Source organism: Podarcis liolepis, assembly GCF_965112155.1.
Source record: "Podarcis liolepis genome assembly, chromosome: 6".
In the NCBI taxonomy this organism is placed as follows: domain Eukaryota; kingdom Metazoa; phylum Chordata; class Lepidosauria; order Squamata; family Lacertidae; genus Podarcis; species Podarcis liolepis.
In genome coordinates this window covers 62552585-62577115 of record NC_139559.1, presented here as the reverse complement: position 1 = coordinate 62577115, position 24531 = coordinate 62552585, and the positions used below count along the sequence as shown (strand labels likewise).

General features: G+C 40.3%; 1 protein-coding gene and 1 long non-coding RNA gene across 10 annotated transcripts in view; one reads left to right on the top strand and one right to left on the bottom strand.

Annotated features, from left to right (window-relative positions):
* The window catches only part of PDE4B (phosphodiesterase 4B), a 266609-nt gene that overhangs the window by 8458 nt on the left and 233620 nt on the right, over positions 1-24531 (bottom strand). For 8 of the 9 annotated variants that reach the window (XM_083510505.1, XM_083510506.1, XM_083510507.1 and 5 more), the window contains 8 exons: positions 9636-9729; positions 7497-7672; positions 6694-6792; positions 6380-6544; positions 5443-5542; positions 5036-5190; positions 4793-4915; positions 1218-1400 (listed from right to left, as the gene is read on the bottom strand). In XM_083510505.1, the coding sequence (XP_083366631.1) occupies positions 1218-1400; positions 4793-4915; positions 5036-5190; positions 5443-5542; positions 6380-6544; positions 6694-6792; positions 7497-7672; positions 9636-9729 (1095 nt within the window). Of the gene's footprint in view, positions 1-1217; positions 1401-4792; positions 4916-5035; positions 5191-5442; positions 5543-6379; positions 6545-6693; positions 6793-7496; positions 7673-9635; positions 9730-10362; positions 10540-24531 lie in introns of those variants that run through there. The other variant, XM_083510513.1, reaches the window with a different exon arrangement.
* On the top strand, positions 10987-17766 carry LOC310710119. Its single transcript, XR_014527820.1, has 3 exons — positions 10987-12308; positions 13628-15596; positions 15749-17766. It is a non-coding gene; the product is annotated as an uncharacterized lncRNA (long non-coding RNA).

Sequence of the window (24531 nt, the reverse complement as noted above, 5' to 3'; positions counted from 1 at the left end):
TAAGCTCTGAACTGAGCTAGTTCTAAGTTGCTTGACAACAGGAAGTGCAGAAGAGAGAAAACTGAATGGCCATAAAAGCTATCGTCTTCCGCCTGGCCAAAGTTTGTCACTTAATTCCAAAAGCTGCTGGACGGCAACTTTACAGAGCAGGAAAACAGCTCTCCAAGGAGCCCATCGCAGTCCTAGGATGTTTGGTTTGGAAATCACATTTGCCTTCTTCAGACACAACAGGATGTTAAATGAGCCGTTATAATTCCATTGTAACCATTGAGACAGCTTAAGCCAAAAGGTGACGAAAACTTCCTGCAGAGTATGCTCAGGAGAGACCTTTAAGTTAAATAGCTTTGCCTGGTTATTAGAAGGTGGGGTTCTTCATAGCCATAAAGAAACGCCACTAGAAATGTTTCAACTTTTTTAACACTAAGTTGAAAGTTTATTCTCTTAGCAGACAACTTGAACCAGGAAAATGCATAGACTTTGTTTTACCTGTTTTGGGATTGTAAAGGACATTGTTTAATCTTTTTGTGCTATCTTTTCCATTATTATTATTATTAGGTTTTTTTCAACTTGATTTTCTCCCAAGGAATTAAGGGCAGCATACAACTTCCCATCCATTTTATCCTCACAATTTCTGCTATTTTTATCCTGTGAGGTAGGTTAGCCAGTGACAGTGAGATAGACCAGCCAAAGATAACCTAGTGAGCATTCAGTCCCTACAGTTTAAGTTCCACTGCTCAAGCCCAGGCATAGCCAATGTGGTGCCCTTCAATTGTTGTTTAATTACCGCTCCCATCTTTTCTGACCATTGGTCATGCTGGCTGGGACTGATGGGAATTTCAGCCTAACAACATACGGAGAACACTGTATTGGCTACCCCGATATAGTCATTACCCCAAAATGGTTCTCAAGCATTTGCAACTAGAATCGGGAATATAAAAAGGAATGATTATATCCCTCACACAATGGAGACATTCATAGCTGACAGTAGAATATTTTTTTGCTAAGTCCGCAAAGGTTTCAGAGACATCTAGATATTTGGAATCAATCTGTGTTCAGCACCAGATACAAAAAGAAACCTTCTGGAATTACCAGTAAATGCAAATAACACAGAATTGGTGAGGGGGGGGACATCCACCCCACCTTAAAAAATGCTTACACTCATGGCAAAACCCCAACTGAAAATGTGTGTGGTGGGGAGGTAAAGTAAAGTCAAATACCTGTGACTTCTCTACAGAAGCTGTGTGCTTGTCACACATTGGGCTGATTTCCATTCCTCTCTCCCGTTCTTTGTCCCCCTGCTGGAAAAATTCCTCCATGATTCTGTCTGTCCACTGTCGATAGAGTTCAAGGGATTTTGTGGGATTACTTAAATCAGCACAATGGACCATATTTCGGAGAACCTGTAATTGCATAACCTGCATTAATATGAAGGCTCACATAATCAGGCAGAATAGAAAAACATTTCATTCTCTACTTGCTGGCACATCCTGTACAATTTCACATTAAAAGAAGAACATTTTGATCACAAAAAATGCCCTTATTTTGGAGTATTTTATAAAAAGAGAACATTAAAATAAATTTTTACTAAGTCAAGATGTGGATTATTTGGTGAGAGGTCATGTTATATCACCCTAATTAACTGTGGATATGCATGATGAGCAATAATTTCGGTCTGTGCAAGCTGCACTAACACTCTCCTGAATACGCAAGTGCAAAGCTAAACTAAAACTAAACCTAAACCCCAGAAGTGGGACTCAATCAGGGACTAGGAGTCCTGTTTCATGGGTCATGGAGGCAAGAATTCCAAACCTGAAGGGATGGGGAATGCAGGACCAGCCCCCAAAGTGCCGTGGGACCATTGCCTCTCCAACCCAAGGATGCGGCACTGCCATTCTTGGACGTGGAGGACTTTACAGCAGATGACCTGAGGCTTCTCTGCTCCACTGCAGTATTGGGGAAGGCTTGGTTCTTTTAAGTAAAGCAGCCCCTTGCAGTGCAGGCAGGGCTACCAGTAAGGCTTTAGTTGCTGCTGCTATATAAGGGCTCAGTTTATTCCTTGCTGGAGTGACTTCAGAGCTCTGCCTTGTGTCTTGCCTGAACATCTCCTTTTCTTAGATCCTGGTTGGGCCTTGGCTCACCACACCACAGAGCAGGACAAACATTTGCTTATACCAGCTGCACTGGTTCCCGGTGGAGTACAGGATCAGGTTTAAGGTGCTGGTTTTAACCTTTAAAGGCCTATACGACCTAGGACCCTCGTACCTACGGGACTGCCTCTCCTGGTAAGCCCCACGGAGGACCTTACAGTATACAAATAACAACACCCTGAAGATCCCGAGCCCCAGGGAGATTAGATGGACCTCGACCAGAGCCAGGGCCTTTTCGGTCGTGGCCCCGGCCCTGGTGGAACACTCTCTCAGAAGAGACCAGGGCCCTGCGAGATTTGACATCTTTTCGCAGGGCCTGCAAGACAGAACTGTTCCGCCAGGCCTTTGGCCAGGGTTCAGTCTGACTCATTTTCTCTTTGTATGAACAAGTACGAAGGAGGTTTCCCAGCCTGCTCACAGGTCCTTATAATATCAGTGGAAATAGTTGGTCCTGGCGAGTATTAACCGTTCTCAATTTTAACTTGAGGATGGCCATTTTTCCAGTCTAATTTTAATTTATTTGAATTAATTTTGGGATGCATTTTAATCCATTGTTTGTTTGTTTTTATGTATTTTGTGTTTTATATGATGTTAGCTGCTCTGAGCCCAGCTCCGGCAGGGGAGGGTGGGATACAAATAAAAGTTACTATTATCTATTATTATTACCTATCCTTTAGCTTAGAGTTGCATTCCAAATTACTTTACGCTGCTTGTGCCTTAAAGATACAAGTGTGGAAGAAAGAAATGTATCCAGACTCTCATATCTTGAATCTGATTCAAGATCAGTTGGGAGAGAGTTAGAGTGAAGATCTAAAGGTCCCTGGTTCATCTGGGTGTCAGCAAATCCTACAGAGTGTTAGTATAGTAGTGAGACTGAGGTACCCAATTTCAAATTCTGTCTCAGCCATGGGATGAACTATCTCTCAGCCTAACCTCCCTCAGTTAGTCTAAAAAGTGTCACTTCAGGTTTTTTCCTGATCTTTATAGAAGACGTAATATGGCATGCCATATAATCTACTTCACATAGTTGCTGTGAGGATAAAATGGAAGACAAAACTACATTTACCAGCTTGAGCTCCTTGGAGGAAATAAATCAAATGAAAAGTGGTTCTGTAGCACCTGAGCTGTCAAACTCATGAGTCTGATTCAGAATTTGTGACCCTGATTTATGCAGGTTCACAGACAGTGCCTGCCAAGACTGGCATCTAGCTGGCCCTTTGTTTTTCCAAGCATAATAGATATCCGAATGTCCGTCTAGTCATGTTTCTTTCCACCCTACTTACTTCCAAGAAGCTGGAATATGTTATATAACTGTTGTAGCTCTCAGTTGCTAGTGTGAAAAGAACTTAGCAGCAATGGAGGACAACTTGAAAGTCTTAAAGGTAATACTCTGAGCTATGGAGGCTGAGCTCTAGTCTGCATGAAAGGGAATTTTTACAGAAGGAATGGGGAACCTGTCCCCCTCCCACAATGCTGTCAGAGTCCAGGTCCCACCAGTCCAGGTTAGCATGACCAATAGCGGTGGATGATGGTGATTGGGAATCTAGTGACATCAGGAGGGCCACAGGTTTAATGTAGGAGATTCTGTGAAGGGATATTTTTCTTTCATATTTATGTAATGCTTATTTAGAAATGGGAATTCTGTGCCAACTGGGAGAAACTTAGAAATGAAGAACAATGGGTTTGTCATGGGGCACTGTGCATTGCCACTTCTGGCATATCTATTGTGATAGATAATCTGAAGCACTGAGGAACTGTAGGACAAATATTTCATCAAGATAAGGGTAAAATAAGTACCCTCATTTAAAAATATTTTTTTCAAGTCACAGAAATTTCTAGGAATATTCTAAAATGGTTGTTTCTAGGTGTATCATCATCAAAGTGGAAAAAGCAGGTAAACTATTAGGATAGAGTCCCTGTCTTTTTTTGGAATCAACTTCTTCTTTCAGTATTCTTAGCCACCCATGACAAGTCTTAATCCTTGGAAGCCATAAGCATGTGAAGAAGGAACTTTCAGATTGCACAACACTTGGCAAATGACCAAATGATCACCGAACTGATTATACTCCTTATGACTGTGGGATCCTGTCTTCTCCAAGTGGGTTTGAAGAATGTAGGAAACCACAAACCACCAAATTCCTATCTTGTGGAGAGGTTTATATGATTATATAGTTTACGTGCGCAAATGTCAGTGTGCTTATCAGCTCAGTCATGTTTCCAACTGCAGTTGCAAGCACAGGGGAAATTTTGCGTTGCAACATCTACAGTAGCATATAGTCAACGTTTGTCCCACCAGGTTTCCTCTTACTACCCCCTTTGGTGCAAGTCACTTCCATAGCCATTACTATGCCATGCTAAAGCTGCAGGTGGCCTTATGGCCTCGCCTTAGAAAGTTATCCACCCCCCGACCCGCCCCCCGCCCAACTACCTGAAAATAGGCTGGCTTTTTCCACCAGAACAACAGTGCAATGCCTTGTGCTAGAAGTCCTTTGATGCACAGCAGAGCAAACTATCAGCTTCTGGACACACCTTCTCCACAGTAAGCCAAGAATATAACTTGTTATGTTTTCTGTTTTGATCCCTAAAGGAAGTCACAGTAAGCGGTATGCCTTTTTAAAAGAGAAAACAGAAGCTCCTGTACACACCTGTATTCTGTCTGTGTAGTTATCTAGAAGCAAAACTCCGGAACTTGTCACTTTTTTAGTTTCCACCATAGTCTTTAGGTCTGCCAGTAGGGACATGTGTTTGGACATATCTGTGGCCAAGACCTATATGAAAAGAAAAATAATTGTTGTAAATGCAAGGAAGTAGAAACCTGAATTTCGGTTGCATACATTAGAAAAATGAGCAGTAGGAAATTTTCAGGGGGTGGGATACCAAATCCTTACCATGTCTATCACCATTTTCCTGAGAGTTTGACGTTGCTTCTTGGTCAAGTTCTGGAAGATGTCACAATGTTCTTCTTGTAGCAGCTTAAAACCCACAGCAAGGTGGTGATTTTCCAAGACTGACTCATCATTGTACATCAGAGCAAGCTCAGAATCTGACCAAAAAACCCACAAAAAAACAGATAACGTAACTAATTATTTCCTAAGGAAATTCATTTTCAGTATATTCAAGGCTTCCTGATTTAAAATGAATGTATTATATTTATTACATGATTGTTTTTTTAAAAAAGATCTAATTAGTAAATAAGTTTCATGAAGTATAACTGCCCAAATTGGTGATAATTTGTGTGTGTGTGTGTGTGTGTGTGTGTGTGTGTGTGTGTGTGTGTAATAAACATAGGACTCACTTGTATTAATAAGAAACTGGTTGGAGACACCAGGGTGATCCACATCATGAATTGCTGCTGCAAAAATGGCTGCAAGAATTTCCAGATCAGTGAAGACAGCCTAAGGCAAAAATGAGCAATAGATAGATCATAATTTTGAACTCATTAACCACGCACACAGACATCAACAGAAACCAAATCATAGGCATTTCTTAAAGTAGGACTAGACTGTTTTAGTCACACGTTATTAAAATGACACAAACAGTTTAAAACTTTTAGGACCACTTGCTACTTTCCCTTCATTCTGACACATTCTTCTGGGCACAATAGACCCTGTATACCTACTACAGGTAATGTAACTGCACAGATATAAATCTACTGCATTCAGTATTAAGTTTCTCCATGTAAAAAATAAAAATTTGATATCAGAGTATTGCTGAGAAGTTCCATCTTAGAAATCTAGGTCTGAATCAGGCTTCTTCAACCTCCGTCCTCCAGATGTTTTGAGACTACAATTCCCATCATCCCTGACCACTGGTCCTGCTAGCTAGGGATCATGGGAGTTGTAGGCCAAAACACCTGGAGGGCTGAGGTTGAGGAAGCCTGGTCTAAATTAATCTTACTAACTATATACCCAAGCCCTCCAGATGTTGCTGGACTACAATTCCCAACCATCACTGGCCAGTGGTCATGCTGACTGGGGTGATGGAAGGTGAAGCCCAACACCTGGAGTGCCACAGGTTCTCCATTAGTGGTATGGAAATCAGCTTAATTGTGCAACTACCAAGAATGCCAGAGCATATGGGAACAGCTGTAGAATCCCAGAAGGGTGAAAGCAACTACAAATAAACAGGAATTAAAATAAAACAAAGAACTGTTGTAAATAAATAATTAACCTGCGAAACAAATTCACTATTGCAATATGAGTATTTCTCACTGCAGCTGGGGAGCTACTCACATCCAAGGCTGGGGTGGACAGGAGGACATGTGTTGACTGGGCTACATCAGCCGCATGGAGACTGTTGTGGTAGGCCACATCGGAATGGTAGTGGTCTTCCAAAGTCATCATGTAAGCTATGAAGGTATCTGATGAGATCTTGAATGTCTTTAGCAGATCTCTCTCCTGTTTCAAGGTAATTTAAATTGCAGAAGGTTATAAGGTGATGCAGACCTGAAGGCTTCATCATGGGGGTGGATGGGATGGGACTGTTTGTTGTTGCTGCCTTTAAATGCAACCATCTGAAGCAATATATAACCAGTGAAATTACGAACCTGAAAAATAGCGTACATAATGCAGGTGAGAGGTCTACTGTGTGAATATCTTGCAACGTTAAATATGTTCAGACCCCACTTATTCAGATCCTCCAGCTCCTAGAGGGGGAGAAAACAATCAATATTAAACAAAAAATAATGGATATACAACACGAATGTAATAAAGGCAAGCCTGTAAGTAGTCTATAGCTATATTTATAAACTCAAAACTCTCTCTCTCTCTCTCTCTCTCAAACACTAATAAGATAGTTATCGAAAGAACATTATATATCATGTAAAAGGAACAAGGAAGAACATCTCTTTCTAAATTGCAGCTACATATTTGAACATAAAGTCGAACCTTGATTTTCGAACAGCTTAGTTCTCGAACGTTTTAGCTCCCAAACGCCGCAAACCCAGAAGTGATCGTTCCAGTTTGCGAACTGTTTTTGGAAGCCGAAGATCTAACGGGGCTTTTGTGGCTTCCAATCAGAAGCCGTGCTTTGGTTTCCGAACGTTTTGGCAGTTGAACGGACTTCCGGAACAGATTCTGTTTGACTTCCAATGTATGACTGTATTTAACTATTTTTTGCTACCATGCCAGCACCAATTATGTGCTAGGGAGTAGTGAGTCAAAACTAGACCCTGTAATGGTAAATTCTTAAACTACATAAGAGAATACCTTTCTGATATAATCAGAATACACGTTTGAATACTGGTGTTATATACTATATTAAGCAGCTGATCAAAATCTCTCTCTCCATTGGTAGCAAGTGGTATCTTACACCAAAAGACTAAAATAACGATAAGTTAACTGCACTCACCTTGGCTAGATGGTCTTCCTTTTCTGTTTTCACACCAAATCTTGAAATGCTAGTATTATTCAAGCTTGAACTATGCATTAGCTTTTTCACACCACTGATCTGTGTCATGAGCTGCTTTTTCTTTTTCTCTCTATCCTTCTGTGTGGGAGACGGAATCTCTACATCATTCTGTTTGTCTGTGAAGAACATATAGAGAAATGAATTACAAAGTTTATGAAGCAATCTGTTTTAATATCACTTGTGTACAATGTTTATATTATACTGCTTGCTTATTCAAAATAGTTTAAACAATTTAATGGATTTATAAATCTAATGTTTGGATACTGTTACAAATAAAGACAAAAACTACTACTGTTGCTAAGATTATTTTTAATGATTAATAACCAAAGGTGGAGCTATGTGATGGATGAAGTCAACAGGAGCCATTAATGGCAGAGGCCCTTAAAAAGGGACCAATATCACTGACAATTTTAACACAGTGATATCATCATTATTTGTTCAATAGATATTTTGTGCATTTTATCAGTGCTTGGATAAAGATTGTGGATCAAAGTGTTCACTGTGCAGGTCAAAGTGTTCACCTAAGAATATCCACTGAAGACAAACAAGTTATTTTTACTTGGTGGTAAAACAAGAGTAAAAACATTAAAAATGTCATAATTTGTGTGTGTGTGTTCACAATCCTAAGTGAAATGTGGACTTTCAGATTAATTTTGTGTGTGTGCGTGCGTCAAAATGCCTATTTACCAACATTATTTTGGAAAAACCATAGGTTAACACTATCGCTGAAAGTTTGCTGGCTGCTTAAAATTGGGGAAACAAATACCCCCACACAAAAATTGTCACTATTAAACACTACCAAACAAAACAAAACTGCAACAGATCTTACATATTATGGGCCAGTTTAAACTGGATGCATTTGGGCAAAGGGAGAGAAGCCTGGAAGTTTTTTTTTGGGGGGGGAAGTATTGGTTGTGGAAGGGTACTAGTATTTAAATACTTTGTCACTGCTCCATATAATGAAGGAAAAAATCACTAAAAATCTTTCTTTAAGAAAAAAGAATGGCTATAGTCAAAGCAGAAATCAGATGAAGAGCATATAAAAGCAGGTAAGTAGGGCTGTCCTGGTGTAATGGGCCAACCACTTCAGGCCCAACCACAGAGTTAGCTGACATGGCTGCTCTAACTTTTCAGCTTTATAATGCATCATGATGAATAGCCCCAGGCAAGCAAACACCCCAGAAGGGTAACACAAGCAAGCACCATTCTCAGCCCCATTACTTCAAGCCTGGGGAGTATGGATGGTTGCTAAGCAACGGCCTACAACATTAACTTCTGCCCTCGATAGCACCTGTATGCTCTTATACTTCTAGATTTTACTAATTAGGTTTTTCTTCTGTTTAAAGGTGGCGTAACGGAATAAATCACGTTCCCTTCATACGCCGCGGTTTCATCTGCTGCCCAAGACATGTCATGAAATGTGCACCCCACAGCACTTTCTCCAGTTTCTTTGCTCAAGCTCATCCCTACACAGCACTGGGGCTTCTACGATCGCCCTGCCTGACCACAGCTCCTTTCATTGCATTGGAGACTGATTCCTAGAGTCCACTAAAAAAAACCTTTCAATGAGAGAAACAAATGACTATACTCAAAGCAGAAGTCCACTAGGTTCTTAAAATGGGTTGTTGGGCGGCGCAGTGGGTTTGGGGTTGGAAAGGAAGGGGTTGGGGTTGTAAACATAAAAAGAGCCCGCTGGATGAGGCCACGGGCCCAGCTAGTCCAGCACCCTGTTCTCTCATTGTCCAACCAGATGCCTGTGGGAAAGTTGCAAGCAGGATTCGAGGACAAGAGGACTCTTCTCATCCTGTATAGTTTCCAGGAACTGGTGTTCAGTAGCGTTACTGCCTCCATAGTCCTCTCCTCTGTGAATTTGTCTAATCCTCTTTCAAAGCCAACTTGATTGGTAACCATCACTGCCTCTTGTGGGAGTGAGCTCCATAGTTTAACTAAGTGCAGCTACATCACTGAAGCATCACTGCACCTGTAAGAACAGCCCCGCATGCACATCAGAGCCTGGCCATGCTTGTTAAAACCTAACTTACACACAGAATGGAATGGGTTTGGTGCTAAATAACTTACCCAGGAAAGTGTTTGAAATATATTCAGATACTTGGTTCCCCGATCGGCTCATTTCTGAAAGGTGTGTCAGTTCTCGGTTCAACATTCTCTTGAACTATTGGTAATTAGAAGAAAAGAAAACCCAAACCATCAGGTTTTTTGAGCGATACATGCACAGTAAATAAAATGGGACATTAACAACTAACTTAAAGATGGCATCATTCAGCAATGCCTTTATAGATAAACTATAAACATATAAGAAATATTTTTAGACGACATGGTGCGATTTAAGGTTATGGTGCTGTCAGTTTTAAAAAATATCGTTTTAAAAAGGCAGATACATTTTACCTAATTCTGGAAAGCTATCTCGATTTTAGAGCAGTTTTTGGTCTCACAAGTTATAAACCTGTTCTAAATCTTGATCATGAGCGATTTAGCAGTGTCCCACATACAATACAAAAGCAACATCAATTTATAGAAATTTTTGCCAGGGGAAAAATGAAATGTTAATATGGCATTTGGCTGGATTATCAAGTTGCATACAACTTAAATATACTTTGTGTAAATGATCATAGAATGATGCTCCTATTTTTCATGACATTCTGTTTGTATGGCAATATTACACCTTACTGTACAAGCATCTAACATGTTTAAGGCTATATAGCAATAAATATGATTCTGATATATACTTTACATATAAATAACACAACTGGACATTATTATTTGCTTTTCTTTATTTTAAACCCACCTTGATATAACCCCAAGATACAGATAACAAATAGTTTGCCTCAGGCATTTTTGGAAGACTTTGCACGCCAAAAGAGAGAAATCTCTTATAGAAGAATTTTGCAGATCAGAGGGAGGAACTCCTCAGGAAGAAGGATTTCCCGGTCAGTGAGATTAATATTGGTAAAAGTCAACAATTCCTGTAATAATGGCTACTTGCTACTCCAAGACAACACCAAGGTTTGTATTCCAGTTTTGCAGAAAAGAATGTATTGTTGGAGGCTTTGTCGGCAAAACACACACACAAAAATGATGTAAAAGGGCTGCGCAGAGGAGGGAGAGCTAATCCAACTGTTTCCAGCAAGCTGCCTTAAAGCACTTATGAATTATGAATAGTCCTGGTTGCTTAGTTGTCTGAAGGGGGGTTTCCAAATTAGTGTTCCTTTGCTGAACTGAGCGAAAAAGAACGGACGGCTGCTTTTGTAGGCATTGCTGGATTTAGCTATACAGCCATCTTTTCAAAAGAAAGATTAAAATGGAGGAAGCCCCGTGCATATCTAAACAAGGAAAAATAAGGCGAGCAGCCCCCCCCCTCCTGTTCCTCCTCTTCCTCCAGATCACTGCATTGCCATTATGGGAAATCCCCTTTCACTCACAGAGATTTTTAAACACAGCTTTAGGACACTGATTTAAAATTATAATTGTTTTCTTCCCTACCTATTCCAATATGATTTCGTATTGCTTTACATATACAGAGAAGATACATATGCTTGCATCTGGCTAAGAAATATTTTAATGTTTCAATGCAAAGAAAACCAGACGGCTTTCACTTCTGAAATTCTTAGCAAACATAGAAAGCTATATCTGCAGAGCAAAATGTAAGATATTTCCATAGCCTGTTCCCTAAAAGAAGTTACTCAGAAGCCCAATGTGATGCATGTTTTCCTTTACGAACCCAGGCTGCAAAGGAACCACTGCATGCAAATGCTGCCTCTTCTTATGTCAGTATATGAATCCACACTAAAAGCACTCAGTAAAGTGAAATAAATCAGACTGAATGATTGTTGTCATTTAAAGCACATTTGCACCGCTTCTGTCTCTTCCCCTGACCACTGTAGGAAACAGGGATATTCTAAAAATAAAGGTGAGCTTCATATTATTTCTGTTTTTAATTAGCAGCCAGTGTAGGTTTATAATGTAAAGCTGCTTTCTTCCCCACCCCCACCCCACATATCTCATTCCTTTCTTCAAGAGTTCATATACAGCTGGTCAAAAGAATACCATGGTACTATGGCAACAGCACCACATGACAGCCACCCTCCTTTACAGACAGGCTTCCCTTCAGATTACTGTCATGCAGCCCTCATGGCCTGCTACAGGAATTCCAAGAGTGCTTTAAGCAAATTGGAAGCTAATTCCTGAGATCTAAAGTGTGTGTGTGTGTGTGTGTGTGTGTGTGTGTGTGTGTGTGTGTGTAAAGCAAGTCTAGTAATATAGAATCTCCGTCCCTTTGGACAAAAGAAATCCTGCTATTTATTGGTTCAAACCTAAGCTACAAAAGCTTTGACCAGAAAAATATTTTTATCTACTTCTTAAAAGCTGTTAAGCATTTTTGGTACCCGAATCATGACGTCATGATCTATATCATGATAGAATACATATGAACTATAAAGAATAGTCTGTTATATGGAAGTTGCATTAGAAGTATTATTCTTTCTTCAGTCATAAAGTGATTTATTCAATACGACCTTTAGCAACAGAAAACAGTAACATTTGTTTCTTTTAAAGGTAAAGGGACCCCTGACCATAGGTCCAGTTGTGGCCGACTCTGGGGTTGCGGCGCTCATCTTGCTTTATTGGCCGAGGGAGCCGGCGTACAGCTTCCGGGTCATGTGGCCAGCATGACTAAGCCGCTTCTGGCGAACCAGAGCAGCGCACGGAAACACCGTTTACCTTCTCGCCAGAGTGGTACCTATTTATCTACTTGCACTTTGACATGCTTTCAAACTGCTAGGTTGGCACTGCTCCATAAATTCACATAAATAGTTCTTTAAACTGTTTTTTAAGTGTAGCCACAGATGAGCCCCTGTTCCCACAATCAGTGCTGCTTCTCACTTCAAGCTCTTCCCCTTTTATTTATTCCCATGTTAGTGGAGTTAATGCGTAAGAGAGGTTGAGTGGTTATATAGTAACAGTGGGTGCTTCCAGATTGTTGCAGTTTTGTAGGTGGCATTCAATGGCAAACTGGCAAATTCAGGTCACAAAATTAAAGTGGGTTTTGAGCCCTTGCACAACAAACCCCTCCCCACACCTCCACCATAAAGTGCTGTGATTGATGCAATGTGGTATAACTTCCCTGCCACAAATCAGGATGAAGGCCTGGAAGCAAGCTAAACGCATTTCGCAACTGTGGGGCAGAGCTAGGTCTATTCCTTTTCCCTGCTTATTTTAACTCCTTGTGGCAATGCAAGAGATTTACGATCCCATTCCCTGGATCCCAAACACCCTGGAACTTGAATGTTTTGGCTCCCAAACGCCACAAATCCGGAAGTGATTGTTCCAGTTTGCAAACGTTCTTTTGGAACCTGAACATCCAACGGACCTTCCGATTGGCTGCAGGAGCTTCCTGCTGCCAATCAGAAGCCACGATTTGGCTTTTGAATGTTTTGGAAGTCAAATGGACGTCCAGAACGGATTCCATTCAACTTCCAAGGTACGACTATATTGGCAAATTGCAGTGTAGCTTAGCAATAAGTGCCATATTACAGTTTCAAAATTAAGAGACCCACTTGGTTCCAAGTTGACTGTTCTATAGATATTCCATTCAATTTCCCGCATCTCTTATGGCTTGGAATAAGAGATATCCTTTTGAAATAGGAAGTTTTGGCAATCCAAATATTTTAATAGCATCTCCCCATGCTGATCCTAGGGTCAACCTTTTATCCTAATAATGGCTTGGAAAGGAGCTTATTGGGTAGAGAAACATATTATTTACTCTCCTTTCAGGCAATAGATCATGTTTTGATTTTTTATTTAAAAAAATCAAATGTTTAAAATAGTATACAGGTGTGTTTAGCTATTCTTTAGATAAATTGCTTGTTTAGTCTTTACCACATATGAAGAACCAGCCTGCCCAGTAATTTAAATTGTACACCATGCCCAGATATTATGTAAATAATTTCTTAGAACTCCTTGTTTGCTTGCAACAAGGTAAGATTAGTGTTGGAATTCAAGCTACATAAACGTGCTGTCAAGAAGTAGAGACCTCTGCTAACTCTACTCTGCAGGACTAAAAAAGCTTGACCAATTCATTGGAATTGACTGACCAATCACCACTGCTAAACAGAAGTTGCACAGGATTTTCTCCATCCTAACAGGCAGAAACAAGATTTCCAATAAACCATTTATGAACCTTATTCTTATCTGCCCCCACCCTGAGGGCCACCTTTGACTGGTAGATGAGACATGCCACATATCAATCATTCGACATCATTGTGGGCTTGCTAACTGCTTCACGCACTGATTCCCAAAATGCTTTACACAGCCACCTGGTTGTTGAGTGCTTGGGAACTGTAGCACAAGGGGCTTTGTCAACCCTATGGGTGATGCTTTGGAAGTGCTAAGCACAGGGCTTGCAAAACACATTGTGCAGTGCTTCCCAAATGCCTGAGAGCCAGCTGGCTTTGGGGCATTTTGGAAGCACCACACAATGTCCTTTCTTCTCAGCCTTGTTTTTAGTGCTTCCCAAGCATTGGGACAGCACAGTGGATTTCTGCAAGGATCAGCTATGCTATCGGCTTCCCCATGGGAAATCAGTTGCACAGCTGGTCCTACAGGTTTGAACTCACCACACACCAGCTGATCAATAAACCATAACCATAACAGAATTCCCCCACCCCTCCACACACCAGAATACTCTATGATGTTCACAGATCTGAAGTGATTGCTGTGAAAATGAAATAGCTCCAAGTTGTGATGGAAAGCACTAAGGGATTTGTTCAGAAGCCATGAATAATTTTGACCCCAGAACAAAATAGTCAACTTAAGACTGAAAACTAGCAGCAGCAGAACAACATCTGTTAGACACATACTCTTCAGTCCTCTATGCGACTGCTTAGTTTATTTTCCCAAGTGGGCTATATATGCAGTAACAGGAAAACTGAACAGGTTGTATAACCAGTTCAATGGCAACATGAACCTTGCTAACAGCAGCCTATGTTGTGTCTTTTAGATTGCAGGAAGAGCACACCGCCAATACTACCTATACATGTTTTGTCCAAGTAAAAAACAAATCTGAGAATCGGCCGTCAAAGAATGTTCAGAGCTTTTAGCTACTCCGGTTTATTACTACTCCTACAGTACTCAGCTGCCCTCACTTTCTACATTTTGGGTTTGAATGGCAAATATGTTATTGAATACTTTGGATTTTGGAGCCAAAATCTGAAATGCTAGAAGAGAAAACTCACAATCCTGGTGTTTATGTACAAACAACAAAGAGTTATGAAACTCTGAAATTAAATATAAGCTACAACGCATCTGAACCGTTTCCTTTACAGACTGTGAAAAGAAGCCTTTTAAATTGCCTGCCAGCATTGTGTGCTTCCAAGTGGGTGCTCTGGGAGAAGCGTCACATGGACAGAGGCAGCTTCTGGTGTGCGTCACTCTCCGACCGGCTCATGATGGGTTTGCTCAGGAATATGTCATAAGATATGGGCAAGAGAAGGTGTGAATGATGCTCCCTGTGAAGGTCAGGAATCCCAGCCACGTAGGCGCAGGGGAATGACTTTCAAGCTCATGAATCTCATTTAGGACTCAGATCAATGGACTGGTGCGCCAACAACTTAGTCAAAAGCGAAAGAACGTCAGGCTTTCAGTTAAGGAAGATTTTATTCTGAGAACCAAATCAATATAATCTAAGACATTTAATTTTATATTGAACACAAAGGTATGGCTCTGCAATATTAATAAAGAAGTTTGAACAGGAAGTGGTTTTCTTAAATTTGCTTACAGTTGGGGAAATAATATATATAATCTGACCAGCAGTCTACAGGGGAGAATTGCCTTTCTGCTGACATTTGAAGAGGCCAGCCATCTATAAATTAAATAGGGCCTATATGAGAGCAGGCTGAAGACTGCATGGGTCTAAGAAAGAGTTCCTCTCATACTCATTGTCCAAACTTCCTTCACTCACAATATACTTCCTTTCAGATGGATGTGTACAATTAACAGTGAAATCCTTTGTATGTCTATTCAAAGGTAAGCTCTATTAGGTTCAATGGGAGGTAAGTGTGTGTGCAAATAACATGACAAGAACCGTCATCATGAACATGACAAGAACATAGACCAATCTAGCTCAGCATTCTGTTTTCAGGGTTTATGCTAACTTAACTTTCCTCTGTTTTTTTCAGGCACGACCTGCGATTTAAATGGAGCAAACATCCCTTTGCAGCAAACCCAAATTGACGTCTGCTCTGATTTAGCTTTAAAGAGCGGGTTTTTGCTCTTTAAAGCTCATGGGGACAAAAAAACACACCTCACCAACAACTGCTTAGACATGGAGCATTAAAGCACAGACATCTGCCTGGGAAGAAAAGTGTGGAAAAACCCTCAGAATGGCCAACCAAATGCCTATAGAAAGCCCACAAGCCTAAATGGCAATCTGAAGAAGCACCAGTTTAACTGGATGCTACTGGAGGTTAGGCATGCCCAAATCTAATTTGGATCAAATGAGCAAGTGCTGAATTGAGAACAGGGGTCCACTGATGTCAGTTGCATTCAGATATGCTGCTTAACTTTCTCTTGGTTTTTGCCATGCCCAAATGTTGTGCCACTCAGTGGAATTTCCGTGAGAAAGGCGGGGAGGAACGTACAGGGCATTGATAAGTTATGACTCTGCTTAACAAAATGTAATCCAGTGACATTTTGAAGCAACTGGTATATAGATAAATTGCTTGCTTGGTCAGCAAATTCAGATGGAGTTTTATTCACATTGAATATGCACCATACAAACAAGCCTTTATAACATTTATATGGAGCACTGGCTGATGTCAGATGCTGCATAGAAACACAATTGTGCCTGCAGGGTAAGAAAATACTGATTTCCCTGAATAAATCCGTGAATACTAGTGTAGCCCTCTGTAAATATTTTTTTTAAAAAATCTAAATTACTAAAAGTGACATGTAAAATAACTACTGCATATAAACAAGAGAAAATTATAACTACTTTGGGTTAGGTAAGTTGAATGAATAGAGCAGTTTGTATATTTCAGTGAGCTTTCACAACTTAATTTGTATTCATAATTTCCCCCCGCATGTAGAGTGAGATTAAATTGTATTATTTTAATTAAGACAGTGAAATAAAGATACTGCATACACATAATCAGTTACAAGATCACACTTTGTGAACATCTGAATAGATGATTAAGCTTAAAACCCATTCTATCATTATCTTTTAACAATGGTCAATGCAAATGTAAAGCTGTGAAAAATAGATCCCGATTGTGAAGTTTTCCTGTTATGCATGTTTTCAGGCTACTGTAAAAACAATTATGAGCTAATTAACTGTGCCAGACATTGAGTCATTCTTCAGTTAATAGGTTTGCCTATGGTAAGAATTGCTAAGTATGATGGTGTCCCTGCTTTTCTTGTTGTTTCTAAAAACACTGCACTTACAATTCTTTAAAAGGCTTTGGGAAGTACTACTTCAGATTTGCATTAATGTAGATGTTTTACATTTACAGTAATAAATTAGTCATCTCCTTCTCTTTACTCAAAAGACAGATGGCAATTTGACCAGTGAGCCAACTATATCCACTGACTATCCCTTGAAAGACTGAGGTCCAATGCCGAGGGCCTTCTGGCAGTTCCCTCACTGTGAGAAGTGAGGTTATAGGGAACCTGGCAGAGGGCCTTCTCAGTAGTGGTGCCTGCCCTGTGGAACACCCTCCCACCAGATGTCAAGAAAATAAACAACTATCTGACTTTGAGAAGACATCTGAAGGCAACCCTGTTTAGGGAAGTTTTTAATGTTTGATGTTCTGTTGTGCTTTTAATTCTGTTGGAAGCCACCCAGAGCGGCTGGGGAAACCCAGCTAGATGGGCGGGGTATAAATAAATAAATAAATATTATTAATAATCCTGGGTAAATTTGTTTATCAATGTCTCTCACATCAACTGCATGAACTTACTATTAGAACTGACAAAGTTCTTGCTACTGAGCTCACATCCCACATAATTACCTCAGCAACTAGTTCTTGGTCTATTTAATATAGAGTACACTGGGCATAATCCACCTGTCTCAAGGCAGTAGATGGACTTGATGATTTTCCCTCATGCTTTCGAGTCCTGTAATTTTCTAAAATAAGTGCCAGTGCCAAGAATGAGGACTTTCAGCATGCTGGACCAATGCTGGACACATGGAATGATGGAATGTTCAATTAACCCCTTTCGGTCAATTTCATGATAAATTACAACCTTTTTTACTTTTCTTCATACTTCTTTCCATGGGAAAGCATGGAAGTGCTTGAATGGGAAAGAACTGCATAGGATTTTTAGATTAATTCAAGTTGTAAGGTATTCAGACGAAATCAAAAGTGAAATCTGTATTCAACAAAGATGCAGGCACAAATTTCCTTACTCTGAATATGTTAAGCATTAAGGGATATGGCAGCAGGAAGAGTTAGGAGATGAGTCCGACAGATGGATTGACAAACTTACGACTTTGTTTAATGTTCCTGTAGTCCTCCTTGGTTTTGCCCATGGAGTTTTCTTGGCAGGGATACTGGAGTGGCTAGCAGCACAGCAGTCATGAAATTAAAAGATGCCTGCTTCTCGGGAGAAAAGCAATGACAAACCTAGACAGCATCTTAAAAAGCAGAGAAATCACCTTGCCGACAAACATCCGTATAGTTAAAGCTATGGTTTTCCCAGTAGTGATGTATGGAAGTGAGAGCTAGACCATAAAGAAGGCTGATCACCCAAGAATTGATGCTTTTGAATTATGGTGCTGGAGGAGACTCTTGAGAGTCCCATGGACTGCAAGAAGATCAAACCTATCCATTCTGAAGGAAATCAGCCCTGGTGCTCACTGGAAGGACAGATCCTGAAGCTGAGGCTCCAATACTTTGGCCACCTCATGAGAAGAGAAGACTCCCTGGAAAAGACCCTGATGTTGGGAAAGATGGAGGGCACAAGGAGAAGGGGACGACAGAGGACAAGATGGTTGGACAGTGTTCTCGAAGCTACCAACATGAGTCTGACCAAACTGCGGGAGGCAGTGGAAGACAGGAGTGCCTGGCGTGCTCTGGTCAATGGGGTCACGAAGAGTCAGACACGACTAAACGACTAAACAACAAAGTCCTTCTTGGAAACTTTATTCTTCCCTCTTTGATATAGCAATGCATTCAGATGGAACCTTTAAGCAGTGTTTCAGCTTAGTTCACATTATGAGGGTTTATCGAGAATCTTGTCAAAGTTTTTTCCCCTCTTCTTGTTTCACAGTAAGCAAAACTACACACAACCTCTGTTATTTTAGCAACTGCCTTTAAATGCATGTCTTGCTTTTAAAAAACAAATCTGGTGAGGAAGAAACACAATCAGTGATAACATGGGAGAAGTTGGCATTGTCTGGTGCCATGTTTGGGGAAAGAGACTTTTGCTAATCCCACTAAATTCTTTATTTGGCACCATGCTCAAACTCAAACAAAGGACATGAGTTGTATACAGTTCCAAACAGGATATCAACATCAATTTAGAAAAGGTGAGAGGATACATGTCTGCACATCACAGAGAGATTTAGTTTTGAATCTTGGCTGAAGAACAAAAATATAAAAAATAAATAAATGTACATTTCCCTCATGATCAACCTCATTATCAATTTCCATTTATCTCACAGCAGTGTTACATTTTCTTTTTTTAAAAAAGGGTGGGGGACAAAGAGGAAGGACAGTCCAAAATAAACACATTAACTCCTCTCCAACAAGCTTTCTTATACAAATTTTGGTTTCAAGTCAATTGCTTATTGAGCCAGTTTTGCAAGATCATTTGCAAGATCATTGGCATTCCTGAGACAATGTTATGGCACATTAAAATCCTTTATTAATTGTTGATTTCAATTAATCAAAGTCACCCAGTGTTAAGGATATGAAATGGAACTGCTCAGTTTCCAAATTTTCAAGGGAAAATAGCCAAAACTCTGTTCCTCAGTGCTAACTAAGCCCAAAAAACCAGCTAGCACGCCATAAGCTGCATCTGTATTCTGTTATGGCAACCATCATCTCCCTAAATCAGAGTTGGGTATTCTGCAATCTCTCAAGTTCTAGGTAGGATATTAAAGGTAAATAAACCCCAGTGAGTTCTTGAAGTTTGCCCACGAGAGCTAATGGTCATGGCTAACTTCTGTTTATTAATTCCAATGGGTCTACGATGAGTAGGACTAGTTTTGGATACAAAGCTTATTATGTCCTATTATTTATATTTATTTATTTTACATAAGTTTTTAAAGTATTTAGTCTATTTTAGCGCTATACAAATGTTTAGCAATGCCAACAGCAACTCCCTAATTTGGCAGTGCATCCTAAATAGGCCCAAAAACCTAATACTTGCACAACTCACTCCTTGCTATAGAAAATAATCTGTTTGCTTTCCTCTGTGCTAGAAGAACCTGACTGAAAACAAAGTAAGCCAAATCAGTTATTATCAGGTGGAATGTTTCTCAGTACCTCCATAAACTCTCACAAAGAGTTTAGTAATAACTTAAGCTACTAGAAAAAGAATTAGCTATTTAACGCTTATAATCACTAAATTGCTCCAGGGTATATGAGATTTATTATAAGGTTATGATTCATTTACGAAATCTATTGATAATAATGGAGCACCTCTAATGACTGATTAGTCTAAACATTCTTTCCTGTAGCAACTTTTCCTATTTGCTTAGGCAAGGACAAATAGCTGTAGCCTATCAGGAGAAAGGAATGCCAAACCAAAGGTCATAAATCTAGGCAAAATTCCCTGATTTACAGCTATTAAACTCCACTTTAAAAAAGCAAAGGGAATGAAAGCAGTAGGTTTTATAGCTGACTGCCCAACAGCTAAGTCTTTGGGAGGCTTATGGCTATTTTGCAATGTATATTAAACAAAGGAAGTTACAGTAAACTGAAAAGCAGGAACAGTTTGACACACCTTTAGGGAACCATCACGTACCAAGTGAGCAAAATCTAGAGCTTGCAAACTTATAATAAGACACCCCCTTCTTTCCCAATATGGACATTGTGCAATGAGGCACATAGACAGCTGGAAGGCAGCCAGCAGTTACCTCCAGAGTTTACATTAGTGTCCTCATGTTTAGTTTATTTAGCCTCCTAAAACTGAGGCGTGACCCTGCGTGTTTTATGTGACTGAAACCCCTTTTGAAATAGTGCAGTGAATGTTTTGTTTACACCAATAGATTTTCATTTACAGATAACAGACAATAGTCTAGTATGTAAATTGCTAACAAAAGACAGAATAGAGCCATAATGGAACATTTCAGCAAGCGCCTACGTGATGTAGGGACACATACCCCTTGGGGTCATTTAGGTAATTCAGAAAGATCATATCCTGGTGTGCTTTGTGAAGGTCATGGCTCGCTTCAGTCAAGTCACATGCCCATAAATAAAGGCAATGAAGTCATAAGGTGGGGCTGGGGGGCTGGAGACCCAAGTCCTATTAGGAAAGGTCCAAGGAGTTGGGTATGTTTAGCCTTGAGAAGCTACTGTTAGGAGTAACATGGTTACCATCTCTAACCATCTGAAAGAGTGTCACATAGATGACTCTTGTCTCTGCTGTTCCAGAAGTTAGAACCTGAACCAGTGGGTTCAAATTACAAGCACATGGATTTCCGTTAAAAATCAGGAGTAGCTTCTTGATGGTATGAGCTGTTTAGATAATCATGGATCAGGGAACAGCATTTTAGAGGCAAGGTGCCCAAAGATGCGTGTTTTGGGGTGCCTGTAAGATCACGAACTTGGGGAAAAAAGCTTTTGCAGGGTGAGATCTTGACCTGAAATCACAAGAGAGCAAAGTGCCCATAATGACCACCATGCTCTCAAAGGGGGGGGGGGGTTAGGGTCCCAGTTTTTCTGGGGAAGCTGACAAGTTTGACAGTGATTTTAGAAGGGAGAAGACTGTCCTTCATTAGAAGTTCTTTTTCCAGGGATAGCTATGGCTTCCTGTCAGGGATAGTTCCTGTATCAGAAGGGGTTTGGATTAGATCAGGTCTGCCATGGGGAACCTTTTGCAGCCCAAGGGCCACCTACCCTCTAGGCAACCCCCACAGATGGTGGAGGAACAAAAACATTTTTTTTACTTTTGTACAGGAGGGTAGTTTCTGCACACACTCATACAGACACCTCCGTTCTCCATCCAGAGAAGCAAGAGGCGCTATCAGAATTGAAGGACACATTCCAACTGTAGCACCCTGCTTGTGGTTAACGCTTAGCTGGAATGAAATATTCAACGCAGCAACAGAGAAATTAAAATAATTTATTTGTCAGACAAATAAATGAGAGGCACAGTGGTATATGGTTACCAAGCTCTGGCCTGGCCTCCTGCCATTATGGCCAGCACTTATATTCCCTTAATCCAGCCCCCTTTGCTCCTCCTGTGGCTGCCTCTGTTCAATCAGCCTGATTGAAATTTCTATTGGCTGATTGCTATAACCAATCTTAAAAGATATACCCATATCCTCCTGTCCTTATATGGAACACAAAGAGCTATATATTGTTACATCTATAAATGACAAATAAGTAGTAATATATCTTACATGTGTCTCAACAAGGAATCTTAATTACCAGCTCACCTCTTGCCCTCCTTGCCCTCCAAAACAGATGGTTAATAATTTTAAAATTTTATCTTGAACAGATGTCAGAGACCTTGGGTTCATATTCTCATGCATCATCAATGAAATATCTCCTTTTGGAGGTCTTTAAACAAAGGCCTGACAGCCATTTGTCATGAGTGCTCGATTGGCGTCTCATTTCTGGCAGGGGGCTAGGCTCATCTGCCCCCCTGGTCTCCTACAGCAATATGACTCTATGAAATAAGAATTTAACATTTCTTTCTTTCTAGATCCTTTGCATAATTACATTTAAGCCAGCATATTTCATACATTATCATAGATAGCTTTTTAGAAGGATAAACTTCCTAAAAGTAACAAGGAAGGAACAGTTTACAGCCTCAAAATAAAATAGGAAAAAAGCCTCTTCCCCTGTTTACATTCCCCCCCCCCCCTTCTCCAGCCAGTTGCTTTGTTTCCATGTGCTCTTGGCCTTTTGTCCTGTGGCTCAAGTTTAACGGTTTTATTTTACTATTTACTCATTCCTAATTATGTTTATCTTCTGTAACATGTAGGGTCAGTGTCCTCACAGTCTGTAATTCCAGCTTTTACGACTTTGAGAATTGTTTTCTGCTATAAATCAAGGGGGGGGGGCCTTGTCTAGGAGGAAAACATTGCCTGTGTTCTTTAAACAGCTGGCCTTCTTGCCTGGCATGAAACTTTTGAAAATCTTTAAACTCTCTCTTTAATTTAGGAACCTGATCAAGATATAAGCCAATATATGCCTTGATTAAAAATGCAGTCTATATTCAGATGCCACACAACGACACAAAAGCACTCTGGTTGCAAAGCAGAACCAGTGAGAGGTGTGGTCTGGGGCGAGTTCTGGGAGCCAGATAGAGAAGCCTGAAGGGCCACATCTAGACCCCAGGCTGAAGGTCCCCACTCCTGATTTATATAGTTACTGAAGTACCTTTAAACATTATGATTCTATAAATGTAGAAAGAAGACATGCATGTTCTCCAGGCCTATGAGCAAAACACGATATACAAAATTATCATCTAGGTAAAGGCTAAATTTATTCAACAAGCTATGCAAATTGGTTATAAGCATACCTAGGATACCTGAAGACCTGACTGAGTGCAGTATTTATGATTTTTTTAATATACTGTGCAACTTATTTCTATCTCAGCTTTATACAGGCCATGGAAAAACACAAAGTGATGTCTGTTCTAATAACGAAAAGCAGGTTGAGTGTATTGGGCAGGTCATTATTTGGTTCCTCCTTTTAGTAGGCAATGTTTTAGGTTCCATCCAGAAGCGTTCAGATCTCAAATTATTACCCTTATTCATAAGAAGCACTAGTTCTACACACTGAGTGACTTTAGTTGAAACGATAAAGTACACTTGTATACCTAAAATATATGTCATGCTACCTTATGAGATTTCTAAAAACCACCACTTCCATATATGCTCCACCTAATAATAACCAGCCACTAAGAATTTTGTGTGGAAAGGATTCTAAAATGCAAATAAGTAATGCCAATAAAAATAGGATTGGAAACTTCATCAAAACAAAGAGTTGCACAAGAAACACATCATGAACCAGGAGCCAACAGCAGCAGGAAGTATGCTAATTTGTATTTTATAGCTGAATGGGATTAACACAACATTTGTGTATCATCTTAATGAAACGGGAACATGCCCAGCCACAGTGAATGCTTTGCTACTTTTTGCTGTTTGCTCCTCCAGGGACCTTCTGAACTGTTTTCTACGCTTCTTCATCTGAATGTCAGAGCCACACGCAGTTGAACACCAGAGGATAAGTTCCTCATATTCCTGAGTAATGTAATTATTCATTTCAGCAACATTTGCTTCTTCTTTTTTACTACAAGTATTTTACAAACAGGATACATTCATCCAAGGTTCTCTTTCCCATCGCCAAAATGATCAAGAAACGTATTTTGGTAACATTTTTGAATAAGTGCACTACACTAGAAACCAGTCAACCCCCCCCCCCTTTGTCTACTGTTTTTGCAACGCTGTACTTCAAAACTACGTCTGTCAGGAAGGAGACAGGAAATTCGAGTCACACTTACAACAGCTGTGCCATGCCCACTATCATTCTCAAATGACGTAGTTTGGCTTCAGTGGCATAGGGCCAGGAACTTAGCAATAGCAGAGGTCAGGAAGATAGGTCACTGTTTATACAGCTCTTGCACTTGGGATCATGCTGGGTCTATATGCTTTCTTCCTTTCTCTACTGTTGCTCTTTCCGTTATTCTTTACTAAGGGGGAGGTAGAAGCATCCTGTTTTCAAAGCATCAGACTGTTTTGCTACTGCCATATCTCTGTGCAGACGACGGAAGAGAGGATGAT